The following is an 18107-nucleotide window of genomic DNA, read 5'->3' on the forward strand; positions in this document are numbered from 1 at the left end:
AGAATACTTTATCACTCCGACATATGTAGCGCGCCGCGTCGCGTCACGCCGCGCCGGTGCGCGGCCATAGGCATTGTCCAATACATTCCGAATGAGCCTGCCGACGCTTTTCGCGAGGAAAACTGCCTGTCCCATGACGCGATAATATTTTTAACACATTCGGTCATAAAAATTCCATCTAGCTCCGACGCTAGACATGAGTATCTCGATCCCATGATGCAGCTCGGCTGCACGCGTCACTGGCAACCCACGTCAACGGTGTATAATATTCTCTCGGACCAACGCAATACAGTTTACGATGTACTTCGGTGCTCACGCCAAGTCGTTACACACAGACCTTCGTTAATCGGCCCGGAAGCGACCAGCGGTCGAAGCATAAACTTGCACTGGAAACCTTATAACAGAATCTGGCCACGAGCGATTTTGTCAAAATTCTACGAGAGAGAAACTTGCCGATACTGATATAGGTCTTTTAAAGAAACACTCTCTTATTTCTCGAAAACTAAACATTACACTTTATTAATATACTGATAAAAATGTGATCTAATTAGATAATTAAAAAATCGCAAAAATTTAGCGATTCGTATTTATCTTATATCATAACTGTTATCTCTAACCTACACGAGTAATAACCTACGGAACTGACAATGCGTGAACAGATGTATTGCAATGTCTTGAAAACGATTTACGATATAAATCGCGAGACAATCAACTAAAGTTTTCGCAGGATCGGACTGGACGTAATAGCGAAAAAGTACGAAATGATGGGCGTCGGAAAGGCGGACGCAGCAAATCGATTCACAAAGGAGAAACTTCAGCTATTGTCGAGTGAAACATGAAATGGATTTGCGATATCTACTTAAGTACTCACGGATCTTCGACGATTCATTCTCATGCTTGTTCAATCCCATTTGTACCTTGACTCATGTATTAAAGTCAATTCGAGTAAGCAGCAAATCACGAGCGATCCACCGAGATAGATAACGACAGTTTGTCAAGCGACAGATCCTCTGGAGGAAACAAGATGTCACACACGATAAAGAGTTAATCAACGTATTTTTTCAAACGTAACGCAATCTTTTTAAAGTCTTTTCATGATTTAGTCTGATGACAAACCATATATCGCCAGACTCATTATATACAATTAAAAAATTCGTGTTAATTTGACGTTAAAATATTAGATAATGAGCGGAATTACAATAAGAGATTGATTAATCAGAGATGATTAATATAAAACAACAGAATAATAGCATTAATCATCTGTAATCAAATCTAATCATCAATCTCTTCATTTATTTTTCCATGTTAAAATATTTATTTGATTTCGTTTTTAAAGGCACAGACATTGTAAATTTTAGCTTTGTAACTGGTATGGGAGAGATTCTCGACAGATAACTTATTGTGACTTTCCTGGATACTGCAAAAAATTGATTAACATCTTCCAATTTTGTATGCGTAGACAACAAGCAATACTAAATATATAATATTTTGCGTCTATTATCGCTGAAGAAGATTGGAAGACTAACCGAAACGTACGAAATTATTATCGTTCAACAATTTTTATTTATTCTGCAGCTCTATAAAACTAACAGAACCCAATTAGCAGAATTAAAGATCGGATCTTCTATCGGAATTTTTAGTACTGATTTTGTACTGACGCTGATTATCTTTTGCTTGACGAAAATATTTACAATTAGTTCACAATCAAAAATTATTACTTTATAAATGTACTTTTGTGCGTAGTGTTCGCTTTCTATAATAATCTTATTTATACGTTTTAGCTACACGTGTAGACGATATAGCACTATTTTCGCAGTTCGACTGCTATTCCGCTGCTTAGAAATAGACGACGCTAATTACTATCGAAATTGTTACTTTTTTATAGTGCTATCTAAGATCATCAGATTTGATTCTCCTTTGACAAAGATTACCACTATCTTACCAGAGGCTCGATCGCTACTGTCAAAATTAATACTTTGTCATAATTTTTCTTTAAAAGAAAAAAAAAGCTTCTTAGGGAAAAAGCGATGTGTATACTTAAAAAAAATCATCAAAATTTATAACTGTTAATTGGAAATTATTCCGTCTGCTGGAGAACCGGAGGTTTGTTAAAAAAGCTGAAGTTTTCGATTGAAAACTGGAGTGACGGTAATAAATACTTCTCTTTTACACATTCGGAATTGAGAGAGTACAGGAAGAAACTTATAAGAAAAATAGAACACATAGTAACGCAAGAAGTGACGTAAATAAATAAAATGAAAAATTTTATAAACAAAAATAAGTCTTCTCAAAACATTTGAAGATAATTTTTAAATGTATAATGCTAAGACTATTTAAGTGGACATTTCAGATTTAATGTCTACGTTTTGAAATAATTGAGTCATTTAATCATATATTTTTTAACACATACCCAGAATGTATGCAAATATCTTGCTTTATACAAACTTTATTTTTACGAAATTTTTGGAGTTTAAGATCAATAGTAATAAATTCTATACCTTACATTTTTTAATAGATTTGGCCGAATAATATGTATTTTAGCGAATTTCTCCTCGTCATCAGTATCCTCCGATATCAACGTGAACCGATATTTGATACGTGCTTTGTCCATAATGCGACGATATTACGCTCTCAATGCGACAAGATATCGCACCCATTATAAATGTCCATTATAAATATTCGATCGATAGCGTATCCGATATCGCGGCGACATACAAATGACCGTCCGCCCGGCATTTTAATATGCTATTACGGATTACAGCGCTGAGATTGCTATGAGCGGCGTCGATGTAATTTCCTCTCGTCTCTTTATCCATTGTTTGTAGCGTGCACGCGAACGGGAACGCGAATCGAACTTACGGCACGATCGAATGGATCTACGCAATACGCGACACAGCCATTACCGATTCAGTCGGTTCTAATCTGAACTAATCATACACATGTATGGTAACGTAATCTCCAATATCCTCGGTCTATATTGAATATAGGTGTAAACGCCAGAGGGAAAGCCGGAATCTCTACGCTTTAGTTCAAACACGTGCGCGCTGACTGCTCAGATGACTTCTTGTAATAATGAAGAGATAAACGCGGATGTGACTCCTAACATCCAGCAAAGCGAGGTCACAGGCCGCTTAACTAATTAAATTTTAACCAACTAATTGTAATTTTCCACTACAAGTGAACTTGACAATTAAGTCACGTGTTAAATATGTTGAGGTAAAATTGTATTTAACTAAAGAAAATTCTATTAAAAGTTCTCTAATAGCATTGATACATAATTTTTTTTTCGTTAAAATCCTTTAATACAGATTTAACAAAATTTTCTTTAAAAGTATAATGCAAATTTTAAATTGCATTAAAAATATTTTCTTACTAAAGAGGAGTTATTATATAATAAAATCTGCCGTTGCAAGAACACACGATAATTGCACGATATTCGAATGTGTTCATTAACAATGAAATTTTAGTGAAATACATACATTCAGATTGTACTTATATGTGGATCTAATATTTCGGATTATATTGGTGTATTAAATTCAAATATTATTATAATTTCGACAAACAAAACAAATAACATGTATCAAGTTTCGACTATTACGTAAACGCGTTTAAAAATAAACCATTATTATATTATATTGCACGTATTATTGAATACAATAATTACATTAATCATCCTTTTATACAATAATCATTTTCCGTTCGTTCGAATGTTATGAAATTCGAAGCGGCGCGCTCAACGGAAGAAGGAGAATGTGCGCTTATAGTATTATATAATGCAAGCGTGATTGGAAATTATTATTAATATAATGAAAGAAAAATAAAATATTGAAAACATCAATTTTCCGAGTATAGAGAAATATATTTTCATAATATACAATCAATATGCAATTATGTTAACTATTTGATAAAAATTTTACTTTATTATGAAAACCAAAATTATTTCTGTAATATCGCAGGCGTATAAACGAAATCTTTTAAATCCTTTTTCAATTTTATGATGCAAACCTTAAATTGTTAACAAATCTTTAATTATTGATAAATAATACTTGGAAAATTTAGTGATAAATTTTTATCAAATCAAATCCTTTTTTTCAACTCTCGAAAATGTTCGGGACACTCGATATATTCTTGACCTGTCTACTTCAAAATCTATTTCCGACTTCAAACTCTACGTCAACTTTTATCGAATTCTCTTGTTAACAAATGTTCAATTGAGTACCCATTGAAAACTAACAGCTCGTTAAAACTGAAAACGATTTGACAGCCATTTCTAGCTACTGAATGCTGAACAGGAGAATTCAGAGATTGCCCAAAGGTTTAACGAATATTATTTAATTAGACAAGGAAATCTTTATCTTTCCTATCTAATTTATATAATTATCACCGAAATCCGAACAATTAGTTTGGAATCCCAAGCGAGTGCTCCCCAGATATCATGTTCTCCTTGTTTTCAGTGAATATGAGCCAAAAAGCCCAGTGGAATAGTCTCCCTAGAGAAAAAGGAGAAGTTCCACTTTTTGAAATAAAAAATAAATCTAACATTACATTATGTTCATAAAAATGATATAAAAGATGTAAGCAATTAACTACGTTGATTTTTTAGATTGATCTCTGTCGAATCGATTCTTTGACATTTGATTTTTTTGATGACTCGAAACTTGTAGTTACGATTCAAGACGATTTAAAAAAATCGATTCTTCTGCTAAGATCATGCATTGTTGGTGTAAAAGTTCTCTACTGAATATTTACAGATGGCGCAATTGAACGAGGCGGTTCGACAAAAGAGACCGACTCAGTTGACCCTCGTGCGAGGCCGAAATTCATCAAGGATGTTTTAGCGCAAACTGGCAGAAACGCGTTGCTGCCCTGCCAATTCAACAGTCCTGGAATAGTAAGTACATATAGTTGACGACACGCAAATATGTACGTTTAATATGAATACATGCGCCGAACAGCGCGCGTATATCGTCATTGTATGATGCACATATATTATACACACGGAGGAAGTTATGCTTGTGTGTAACTGTATGCATACGGCATGTACATCATACGTTATTCACAGGGTTGGTAACTCGTTACTTGTATCGAAGTTACAGTTAGAGTAAGTTTTTTTCAGTAACTATAACTTAACTTTATTTTTTTCCTTTCCATTTATAACTGTAACTTAATTTAATTACTTTTTTTTATAACTAGTAACTAATTTAATAGTTACTTTTACAGTCACTTTGTATTAAATTTATTCCAGAACTGTATATACTAAATTAAGTATTCTTTAAAAATATATCGTCCGCTAGAATGGCAGGCTACCCCCGGAAAGTACAAATTTTCTCGTGCAATTTCGTTCGTCGCGAAAACAGGTCGAGTATAGAATGGTTTGTCTATGGAGAGGAAAGCTAGAGAGAGAGTCCTCAGCGCACCGACCGCTCGCGGTTGACGCTCTTGCAACATTAATACCACGAAATTGCATCCCAGCCGAATAAGGGTCCACCTCTTCTTTCATTTTATTCCCCTTGCTCAACCCTTGCGATGACCTGGAAGAGAATTAGGCCGATACAGTGAAATACAATAATGATAAAACGAGGACAGATCATGCAAATTATGAATCTTTGGAAGATCAATATCTGTAATCTAATACAGCCTGTCATGTGCAAAAGATTAAAAATGTAGCAAGGATTATGCAATATGCTGCAAGATTATGCAATATGAGACATATTGACAAGATACTCACTGAAAGAAAGGATTTTGTTAATTTAACAAGTTAGTAGTACCTTTAACAAGTAATCGGTAAATATGTGACAACAAATTTTGTTGTTATAATTGTTACTAGTCTGCTATATCAATCAATTATTAATAACAGAAGCAAACTATACAGGACCTATCTTTTGGATAGACTTTAGGCTTGTTTATATAGAAATAAATTGTAGATGATCGTGGAGTCTTAAGTCGTAGGAAACTGACCAAGCACAGTCAAATATAGGGAGAATACTTGCTAGAATACTTGGTTAATTTCTTACGATTTGAGACTCTACAACCGTCTATGACTTATATATATATATATATAAGCCTCTTACTTGCTAGCGATACTATTGATTATTTGTTACATTGAATTAATTGCAATTAATTTGCAATCATAACAAATTGATCGTTTTTTTTAAAAATATCACATTTATTTTCTCTTGATTTGTGCCTATAACAAAATCATTTCTCTCAGTGCTTTAATAAAAGTCAGAAGCTTTATTTAAATCAGATGTTTCACTTTTGAAAAGTTAACTTTATCTTTCAAAAAATAAAATTTTTATTGTACCTGTACATAATTCTGAATATACCAGATTTTTCACTTTAAGGTCTTTAATTTTCGATTGTTCAGGAATCAGAAATTATTAATGCTATAACAATTTTAAGAGAAAAAGCGCGGTCTGTACGATTCTCCGATATGTAGCACGTTGACAAATTTTAACTATACATTTGTAAAACAGAGTAAAATGAAGAAATATAAAAGTATTACGAATTCTATGTTCATCGTTATTACATTTGCTTGCATAATGCCAGTCGCAATGCACCTCGCAATTCTGTTTGGAAATTCCGTTCGTGAAGCTTGCAGCTTAAATAGAATATTTGTGCTTATAATACAGCAAACAAAAGAGCGATTAGACTTGTAGCTTGCGGCTACGCTTGCAGCCTTGATTATTATTTTATAAGAAATCATAAGAGCTTTGTGCAAAAATGCTGTTTGATGAATAATAATGATGAAGTCGAATTAAAAGCTATCTTGACAACAATAGCTACCAGATACGATATCTTTCTTGATAATAAAAAGTAGTACTTGTATAAATAATCTTACATACATTTATATCAAGGAAAGGAAGAGTTATGGAGTATCATCACTTTGTTTTATTAAAATAACTTAATAAATAGATAATCATATAACATAATTACTTTTGATACAAATTTATTAGCCATAAAGTAATACTAATTATGTTATAGATAGAACTTCTTTAGATACAAAATGAACATAATTTACAAAAAACTGAAAAGGAGAAAAAGGATATTGCAGTTATGGAATAAGAAAAAACAAATATGGAATATTACCAACTAATATACAGTATTTTACACGTCGGATACATTCACATTTTGTTACTAAATTTGGTTCAATTATATCATTTGAAAGCAACATTTGAGGCCTCGAAGCTAGAGAGAGAGAGAGAGAGAGACTGAAATTACAAAATTAATACCAATATATTTTTCAAAATTACATATACGGAAAGAACGGTTTGCTGAAAAGTGTAAAATTTTGCTGAACACAGATCTGAAAATAATTTTGTTAGCTCATTAAAGTAATTGTGTTGAAAACTAAAAAATGATGAGCATGTAAAAAATTTGTATGTTCTAACAATTAGTTTGAGTTTCCATTAAAATTATTTCGATGGTTCAACAAAGTTATTTTTAGATCTGTATTCAGCAAAATTTTAAATCTTTCAGCAAAATCGTTCTTTCTACGTAAAGAGTACACATCTGTAAAAACTGTTTGTTACATGCAAAACTGAAATGCAGCTTTTATAACAACGCAGTAAACACTAATGACTAGTAGCCATATTATAACGTCCAAGCAGACTGCGAAGTAAGTTTTATGGTTGACCCCAGAATGCAGTACAAACTATAAAAATTATTGTAATATTCCACAACCTATCACTTGTGCCACAATCACTTCCTTTCCTCTATATAATTTTTATTTCGAAGTATTTATAAATACTTTCATGCGAAATAAACAATTTTGCGATGATACATCACGGCACTCAATAAATAATGCAATCCGATTCATTTCAACCTCTTTCCTCGCGCCGTTTGCGAACGTAGGCAATTAGAGAGAGAGTCAAATTTAATGATAACCGTGAGCGCGTCAACAGAAATCTCGTCGTGTAATTGTCAGTACGGCCACTGTCGGCCGATCACAATTAGACCTGAATTGCCTGCAGGGTAAACTCAACAACTATGTCGATCCAACGCGGTTAGCCGTTTGTCAGAGGTTGTCAAACTGCCGCAGTCGTAATAAAAAAAAAAGGGAGAGAGATCCAAATTAATTTCCTCTGCTTCTCCCGACGATAAATGCTACGCGCTCGACGTTGTTCCGACGAAATAACGCAGGAGCAATTAATACGATCGGAATTTGTTCGAAAGTTAAAAATCGGGCCGATCGTTTATACGAGACGAGAGCAAATGATTGAAGAGAGTACGTGTGCAATCTGCAACACCCTTCGTCTATCCGTTGGACAAGGATAGATTACTGCGGTAATCAATTTTGCCTGAAAGGGCTCGATATCATACACACGTCGCAACAAAATAATGAGATCGCCGCGTCGAAATTCGTCGACGATTGCGCGTATAACCAAGTAATAACTCTCGATTAAAACGTGTTAAATTGTCAAGAAATAAAGCCCGATTATGCATCGGACGATTTGATTAAATTGATTACTCATGTATCTGCCATTAATCTCGTGAAATTATATTTCTATTATTCATTTATTTACATTTTGCTGTAATATACAGGAAAGAAGATAGTATTGCGCAGCACATCCTATTTTACCTTTAATATCCTACCAATTTCCAACATCGATAAATGTATTTAACGATATGTATTAATTAGTAGACAATTTAATAACACAGTACAGTGAAACTAATACATAAAGAGATAAGAGATATTCTATGAAAATTTATTTTAAGTACAAGTTACATGGAAAGAATTTTGTTGAAGTATCTAAAAATTTAGGTAGATATAAATCTAAAAATAGTTTTATTAATTCATCAAAATAATTATATTGAACGCTTGAGCTGGTATGTCAAAACTTTTTGAACCCTATTATCATTCTGTCTGAGCATCCATCATATTTTAATAATTTAGCATAATTATTTTTTTATATCTGTACCTATATCTAAATTTTTTAATGCTTCAGCAAAACCGTTCTTTCCATGAGCAGAAAATTAAAAAAAAAAATTTACTAATAATACAAATATCATATAAAGCAACAATAATTCAATCACAGTTAATTAATATATAAAACTGTGTTTTAATAAATACCGTAGAATTGGAAAAGGAATTTTACGTTATCGTAAGCGTATCGTTCGTGTATAAAAAGGTATTATATTATTGCTAACCTCGATTTTCATATCTCACATGCTAGAGCCAGATAATATTAACCGCACGATCGATAAGGCATGACAAAAAGCTAACAAGAAGGGAATGAAAAGTAGATACCACTAGAATGACAATGCCATTCCTGCGGTCTTTGAAGTGCCAAATTCCAGCACTTCATTCGGCGTCAGCGAGGAAATTGCATGAGAGAATTGCGTTTCCTTTGTCCTTTAAACCAGAGAGTATCGCAGGTTGCCTTTGACCTGTCGTTGACCATTACTATTCAGACATAGGATACGTCCAATTGAGAGCCCGATCCTGTTGGCTGTTGTGACAAATCCACATGATGATGGACGAATTATAGTCTGCATATTACATTACGCGTTATACGATGTGCGTAATGTACGTTATATATTTTTAATATAATATTATAAATATCATAAATATTGTAATTAATAAAAAGTATAATATAAGAATATTTTTTTTGCAAGAAATTATTTACAGATTTCCATTAACATCTGATTATTAATATTTTTATATAAAGACGCTTATTAGCATAAAAAAAAATTATTAAATTATTTGTTATTTAATATGGTAAAGTAATATTACTACTCTGATTCTGTTCATGATGATGTTCGAGATAGAAAAGGATCTCAACGTGCAATATGCAGAATCATTATAAATTCACATAAAAATGTAGCCGATATTCTTAAAAATGATTATAGAATTTTGCTAGAACTAATGAGAAATTGCATAATGAATCTTTTCGCATCTAACGGCGTCAAATGTATTGTATAATGTCGTATCAATATACATGCATCATTTAAATCACATTGGACATCTTCAGTCAGATATTGTTCGTCAAACTACTAATTGTAAGTCAGAAATGATCCAATTACACACGAGAACGGCAAATAAATTGCACGTGGACATGGAAGCAGCTTTACGTTCAACAGCGACAGTCGTTGATATAATTACAGTTTAAGCTTCGGTCCCATCACTGACTATTAGTACGTGCAAACGGAATCTAGAACTGCTTTCTAATGCAAACGCTATATCTAGGACAGACCGGACAAATCGAGTTAAGCATAATTCTTGCCAATTTGTTGACGCGTCAATTTGTAACTTGCGATGAAATCCCCGATGAAAGCATCTATCTTCATTTGTCTGATACTTTTATACCAAATTTGGCATTTATTTGTTTTATTTAAAAAGTGTATGGTGCATACATTATATATGCAAGAAGTTGTCGATCAATCATCGCGACATTAAAATACTCTAAAAATAAGACAGACTTTCAACTTTCAAATATCAATACATCACATTAATTGACGTTTTTTATAAAATCCTTGCACACACACACACACACACACACATACATACGAACTACACACTACAAATATTATTTTTAAAGCACAGTTGAAAGATTCAAAATAGAATCAATGATAGAATTAAAATATAAACTCTTAAACTAAACTCCTTCCTTTGAAAAAATGTATGGCAAATATATATTTTCAGGTTTATTATAGAGATCTCTTTTTTTTTATTTTCTCTTTATTCAAATTTGTTGTATCGAGATTTTCTGGTTGTGAAAGAACGCACACTGTACCACAATCCATATTATTTCGAGCTTCCGTCTCACTATATAAATATATCTATATAAGGCTGCGTTCACTCTACGCTTACAACGCTTTAAGCACCATTTCATCCTTGTTGTTTATCAAATATTAACAAAGACAACTGATGCTTATAAGTGCTGCGAAAGAAAACGAACGCAGTCCTAATCTCGCACTTCTGCTTTTTCGGCTTTCGAAAGTTTCCGAAAATTTCGCTTGTCGGACGAGCACGTGAACAAAGAGCGAAGATCAATTTCACGCCCGGGATGGGAAAGTGGGGTAAGTGGATAGATAAGGGCGTGAGCCCGACGTTGGGCTAGTTGCTTAAGCGAGAATGTGATCACGGCGGAGCGAGAAGGGACCGGCTACGAGAGAGAAGAGGAGACAGAGAGGGAAGGGAGACAAAATGGCAATGGCGTGAGAAGGAGGTAGGAGTCGAAATTTTCATCCCTTCCGTTTACCCGCTTTATCCCTCGCCACCCCGCTCACTCGCCACCAACGATCTCACCACCCTGTGCCGCCTGCTCAGACCGCCTCATCCCGCTTGGTAGCCTCGTTTGGAGCACACGTGCCACTGACAGCAGTTAATTACATCGCCGCGGAGTCAAAGAGCGGGATAGTGAGAAAGATAGAAAGAGAAAGAGATGAGAAACGGTGAAACGGTGGGTTAGCAGGGCAGGAATAGCGCCCTGGACAATTGCATGCCGCCATCAAAAGTTGAAGTGACCGGAAGAACTCCCTCGGCATCCTTCGGTATACTCCGGTGTCCTAGCTCGCCACCGATTTCGATGCCGACTGGCTAAGATCATTCTCGTGCCCAGGCAAATGGGCGTTTCAGCAGCAGAGGTATTCAAACTCGAGTTCGCGATGGGCGGAATCTCGCTTAGATCCTTGAAGCTTTAATTCAATATCCATTACTGATAGCGTCAATTTTTAACAAGCACTTAATATCGTAATGATTTACATGGCCCAATTTAAGAAATGCATTAAAATTAAGTGAGTTTATATGAAGGAATGATTTATTTAAAATTAAGTATATACATATATTGTATTAAGTACATGTGTCAATTTTACTTTTCATATTTCATCGAATAACGTACTCACGCAGCGTGTAATATCTACTATAAGAAAATTACATCATAAGAATATAAATAGAATTGTAATGAGACATGCAATTGATAAAATTATAGATAAAGAGTAAAGAGAAGTATCACCAAACATTATTTTTTTACGATTCCCGCAACGTAAAATGCACATTAATGTACAAAAAGAACTTAGGCTATTTTCCAATTCACATTCACATTTTTTAAATAATATATAATATATTACAATAAAACACATTATGCTATTTTATCAGTTGTCAAATCGTCATGCCATTATATAGCCATCTCTAAAATTATTAAGCACTCTTGTAAGTTTCGTGATTCTTAGTACGTTTTGATAAAAATAAATACAAGTTTTATTTGCTAATAACAATTATTAATATTTAATATTTTAGTATGTTTCCCTTTTGTTTTATAACTTTTGCAATTTTTTTAAATTTTGCACTAATTTTTTTGCAAATAAATTTTGTTATTTTTCTTCATCTTTCCGTAATTGCAATTTATAAGTCTTGTTTTAAAGTGCATTTTAAATTATGGATCTTTTTCTTTAAGTAAACTCATAAATGTTCAGTTCATTGATGTCAAAACTTTGTAGAGATCGATCGATTTTATTTCTTTTAACCATGTTATACTAGCATGGCATTTATAAACATCATTAAGTATCTAATAAATTCTAAAAAAAAATATACATGCATACATGTCAAATAATTCTAAGAGTCGTTAAAAGAAAAGTAATTTATCATTTTTTTAGAAAAATATTAATTAGGATGCTTAATAATTGTGGACATGGTTGTAGTTTAAATGGCTAAATTCACAATTTATTCGGGATTTATTCGGGATCTTTTACAATACACGACGTCACTGAGATCACAAATGCTCTTTGTATCGCGCGTCGGGTGACAGTTAATCACGTACATATAAGAAGGCGGCGAAAAATTAAACGTTTTCTCGTCCTAATATCCAAGTGGAGATAATTAGATGGCGGAAAGGCCTACGAGAGAAGATCGGTCGTATCCAAAAGTTGGTAGGAAGGCCGCGGCCAAGAGAGAAAACAAGCAACTTTTAATTGGAAACCCGTACACGCGCCGGATACCGCATGCACGACCGCTCCGAAGACTTCCCGTTAATTTAGATTCGGCAATTAAGTGCGAACCTCCCCATCTACCGCCCGCTTTCCGCGCCTCGCAACGGACGATTAACTCTCGCCGCTGCGTATAATTTCTCTAGGCTGCATCGAAGATGCGGTAACACGATTAAAGTGCCAGAAATTAGTAGCCGAAACTACTTTCCGTAGTGATTCTTATACGTTTCTATAGAAGAGCGGGGAAGGAGAGAACACTCTACGTGACCGTTTTGCTTTTCCTAATGTCCATTTCTACCAATAATTAACTTTAATCTCGATTTAACTTACTTTTTATCTTTTTCTGATTCTTAGAACTAGAACAAGATAAAAGAGATTGAAGTTAATTTATTGGTAGAAATAGATATAATGCTTGAAAACTATATATCTTGTGCGTTAAAAGTCGCTAAAAATAGGTAAAAATATGTATCGTGAATTTAATTAAAGTCAATAATGCGAACTTTCTTCTATAATATGCATCTAATGTATAATAATATAATATGCATATCTATATAATTATCTTACTTTCGATATTTAATCATAAGAAATAAATTCTTTATTCCCCAGAGAGATGACTGATCCGTACAGTCATTTAAATTTAACGAACCTACGGATCTGAGGTCAATATACTGCGATCGCACAAACATCACATACATATTTATAAACGAGTACAAATGTTTTTTGTAAATAATAATACTGTGAATAGAATAAAGAAAAATAGGATCAAAAGATAAGCTGAGAAAAGAAAAATAATTGTAAATTTTAAATATATATGTATACAAAATTCGTATTAAGTTGAAGACATTATAAAATTAAAAAAAAATTATTCATCTAATTATAACACGATCATTATGGTATACATATAGACCATAAAGTGACTTATACATAGCCACATAAGCTTTTTTTTATATTTTGCTCATATTATTATTTTTCATATTTTTCTTTTTAAAAAAAAAAAGTATATAAGATCGTTTATAGAAAATACAAAGAAAAAGAGCAATACATAAAATTAAAAAAATTTATAAATTCTTTACAGAAAACTTGTATGTCTATATCTTTAATATGATTTCCTTTAAATGCTAATCTTTGAAATTTCCATTTAACGTACAGGATTTATACTAATACTATAAGCTTCAATTAATTAATCGATATTACCTGAAGTTAACTTGAGGAAGGAAATAGAGTAAATGCAGAGTACGAAATAGTCGAGAACGTCAAAGCAATAATTACAATCACATAATTATGCAATACGACAACATTCCCACATTATTTCATTGACCGTAATAATCAGTTCTGCATTATCCCTTCAAAGGATGATCGCGCATCTATGCAGACCGTCTATCGGGGATCACGTTCGGAATGCATAAGCAGAATGTAACGGCCATGCATGCAAGCTCGGGTATGCGGAGAACCTCACTATTCGGAAAGGACTAAACCGCCAAAGACACATTCTGTATCTTCATACATTTTTTTTTTTTACAAGCTCTCCTTGAAAAATAAGCGCGATCTCTAAATTTTTCGTATATTTTCAAAAATATATAATTTGAAAACAAAGCCACATGTTAATAAACACCGCAATATGTATATTTTTTGGCCTTAATCAAAAAATTGGCATCGAAAAACTCGGATTGAACTTTTGAGATTCCCTTTGTAAAACCAATTTATCCTCCATTTAACATACAAAATCAGAAAAAGAAAGAGAAGCAGAAAGAGAGAGACACGCATATTTTCTTCGCTTTAATTTTACAAATTAGCATCCCAAAGCCTATTTATTAAAAATCCTCTCGCATCTTAATCTATAATTTATAATTTATAATTTAATCTTTAATTTATAAATAATTTATTTCTGGCATTTGTATATAAAAAAATAGATTCGAATGCGGATCTGTTTTTTGCAAGTTTCTGTTTTTATGTCACTTGACGTAGTATTAATAGTTATCGTAGACAGATTTCGTACGTCAAGATGTTACGAAGCGATACAGTATCGGTGTTTGACCTGACTTGACAGAGCCGAGGATCCCTTTTGTTCCAAATTTCTGTGAAGCGTCTCTTCTCGGCCAGTCAAGCTTTACGCTTGTCAATCCGTTCATAAATTTGTAAACAAGGATTATGGACTTTATCATGAGTTAATATCCTCGTGCCACTCGTGCTGCCGTATCACGAATATGGCAAAATTAAGCTCAGATTTTATTAACTGCGAGTGATAAGGTGATTACTTTAGTTGAGCAAGTCCTAATTACTATAAAAAATAAAGTTAGATTTTTCTCCTTCTTTTTATTTCTTTATTGCATGCATCATTAATTAAATTTCTTACACAATGAAAATTTTGCAACAATTATAATTCACATAAAATAAATAAATATTAACAATAAATATTATATAAACTTTATTGCAAAAGAACTATTTGCTGCAATTTTAACCAAGGAATATACGTGCAACACATAGGTACAACGCAATCTCCTTTAATATCACTTTCGCACTTTTACACAGATAAGTACGCGTACGTATAACGTAAATGTGAGTCATCGTAATAGCACTTCATTGCGAAATAAAGAAATTCGATTCTAGAAACTAATATCCGATACGCATCCGGAAAGCATTCATCGGGCTGTAACAATAGAAAAGTATATTCTTTGCTCGTATAAATTTGTGCTCGAAGGATATTGAGATATTCTTCTTCCTTTTCAAAATCGCTAATCTCTGCAAGCAATCCCAACAGATCGACTGATCAATTTTGTATGTCATTCATGGAACTATATAGGATTGCGACCACATATGCATACATTAAACACCAAGATCCGCTTCAATTAAAGATAGAATTTTTTTTATTTGATTAATTTTTATTGTGTATACATATTTCCTTGAAAAAAATAATATTTTCTTGCTATAATTACCGCGACAATTATCTCCACATGCCTCGGTGATCAAATTAGTAAGACGTCCGTTTCGGAAAGTCAGGAGTTCAAACTCTGGCTGAAGTGATATTTTTTATAATAAGTTCTTTACAGTGTTTTAAAATGATTATTAATATCATTATTACATTAACGATGAATATAATTTGTAATAGTATTTTACGATTGTGTTTCAAATCCGACAAATCAAATCGGCGTGCAATTTATATAGACAAACCTAGTAATTTGTAATCTATGTATGAATACTATTAAACACCACGATTTGCAATGGAAAATCTAAAGATTCTCTTATTTGATTTATTTCTATCGGTCTAATTTCCACTTATAATTATTCAAACACATACTGTTTCGAATATATCTCGTAATATTATTATAATTTATAATTATACAGAACATAATGGAATCACTGTTATCCATTCACTTGCAATCAAGTGCAATACCTTCGAAAGTGTCTGACAATAAATTTTCAAACGCAGTAGAAAGCTTTCCATAGCCCTCCTTGCAAAAAGCTTCTCTTTAACTTCCGTCCAATCTTTTATTCATTTAAAATGTTCCAATTAAAGTCAAATGTGCATAAAAAATTAGCAGGGCAAAGTGAGCGAAGAGCTCATAATTACATAATGGTCTATAAAAAGGTGGTATTACCGCATGGCAGAGTCGTGTTCGTAGATAATTTCATTTGATTCGTGCCACTCAAAGTACTTTTTATGTACTCTCATTTAATGAGCCTTATCAAAGCGAGCCTCGTCTAGATTCTCTGGAACGAGCTTCAGCCTGCAAGGGAAAAAGCTGCTTAAAAGGTTGAACAAAGATTGCCATAATTGATATCATGATAGATAAAAAATGCACTAATAGAGACAAAATTTCATTATTTCCATCATTTTGATACGTATTAGAAATTTCTGCTATCATATTATGACTAGAGGAATAATATTACGCTAATCAATCTTCGCAAATTCTGTAATGGATACTCTCTTGTAGATATTGTATCTTAAATCTCCGTCTACAATCTTTCATTACCTCCGTTTGCAATTCGGATTTTTTTTAACCAAAATTTTTTTACTGTTCAAAATGATGGAATCCTATCTCTATTAACGCATTTTTTATCTATTGTGCTATCAATTACGGCAATCTTCTAGGTATTCAAAAAATGTGAAAAAATTCAGAGTTACTTTCCAATATCTCTGTTACCAAATAATTTTTTTAATTGAAATGTTAAAAATATTAAATGTAAAATATTAAAATCTTCATTTAATCCGCCCGTCTTTAGGAGAAATTTCAGAATAAAATTTCGCTTAAGCCAAAAAAGATACACATTGCAGAGAATTAAAATGCCTGACACTCTGGCGAGTCATTGTTACGATAACCAATAAAATATCCTACTAATCTCATGTGGCTCTCATCGTTAGTCGCACAAAATAGTTATCGCTTCGCAAAACTCTTCATTACATTTTGCAACTAGTGGTTGCATAAAACGCTTCAAAAATGTTTACCTGCCCCTTGTTATCGAGTACAACAACAAAAGGTATAAACAACAATGATCACCTGACCAAGGTAATCCGGTGTAACAGTCCGTTGAAAAATTCATCCGTCTGTTTTTTCTTTTTTTTTTTTTTGTCGTTTTCACTCACGCTCGGGCAGCGAGAATGTGCGGACGAGAGTGGCAAATGGGACCTCTCTCGGAAACAATAGACAGAGCAACGAGCACTCGGAAATGGCCCACTTAATCGGCCCCTCTCTGACAATATATCGATACTTCGATGGAGCGTTGCTTTTGTTGCCGAGGACAACGCGACTACCCGATATAATTGAACCACAAGAGCTGGCCTTCACTTACTGCCGGTAGTAGCGGCTATAGTTACAAATATATACGCTCGCCTGGCAAGACACTGCATTTACCGATTTACCACGTTCTATCGTCCACGGTCTTGCTTTGTTTTAATTTTAAATATTATATATCACATTCCTGCGGCATATCGTTTAAAATTTCAGATACCTTCCCATTAGCGAAATGTATCACTAATATATCTCTAATACAAATATCCCAAACTTAATTCGAACACATTATTATTATATTCATCTATAAAAAAATCAAAATTTTAAACTTGAACAAAAATCCAGATGAGAAATAATGATTAATCCTTTTAACTTTTAAACATAAGGTAGATGGATTAAAGATACGCAAGTTGATAGGTAGAACGTTCAAAACACTCCGAAAAGTTTTATGTT

The 18107-nt window shown here is 33.1% G+C and overlaps 1 protein-coding gene across 4 annotated transcripts in view; it reads left to right on the plus strand.

The window, feature by feature from the left end:
* The window catches only part of LOC108749179, a 222782-nt gene that overhangs the window by 177211 nt on the left and 27464 nt on the right, over positions 1 to 18107 (plus strand). For all 4 annotated transcript variants that reach the window (XM_018487725.1, XM_018487724.1, XM_018487723.1 and 1 more), the window contains one exon: positions 4752 to 4891. In XM_018487725.1, the coding sequence (XP_018343227.1) occupies positions 4752 to 4891 (140 nt within the window). The remainder of the gene's footprint in view (positions 1 to 4751; positions 4892 to 18107) is intronic.

The sequence above is a fragment of the Trachymyrmex septentrionalis genome, unplaced genomic scaffold (genome assembly GCF_001594115.1).
Source record: "Trachymyrmex septentrionalis isolate Tsep2-gDNA-1 unplaced genomic scaffold, Tsep1.0 scaffold27, whole genome shotgun sequence".
Taxonomy (NCBI): domain Eukaryota; kingdom Metazoa; phylum Arthropoda; class Insecta; order Hymenoptera; family Formicidae; genus Trachymyrmex; species Trachymyrmex septentrionalis.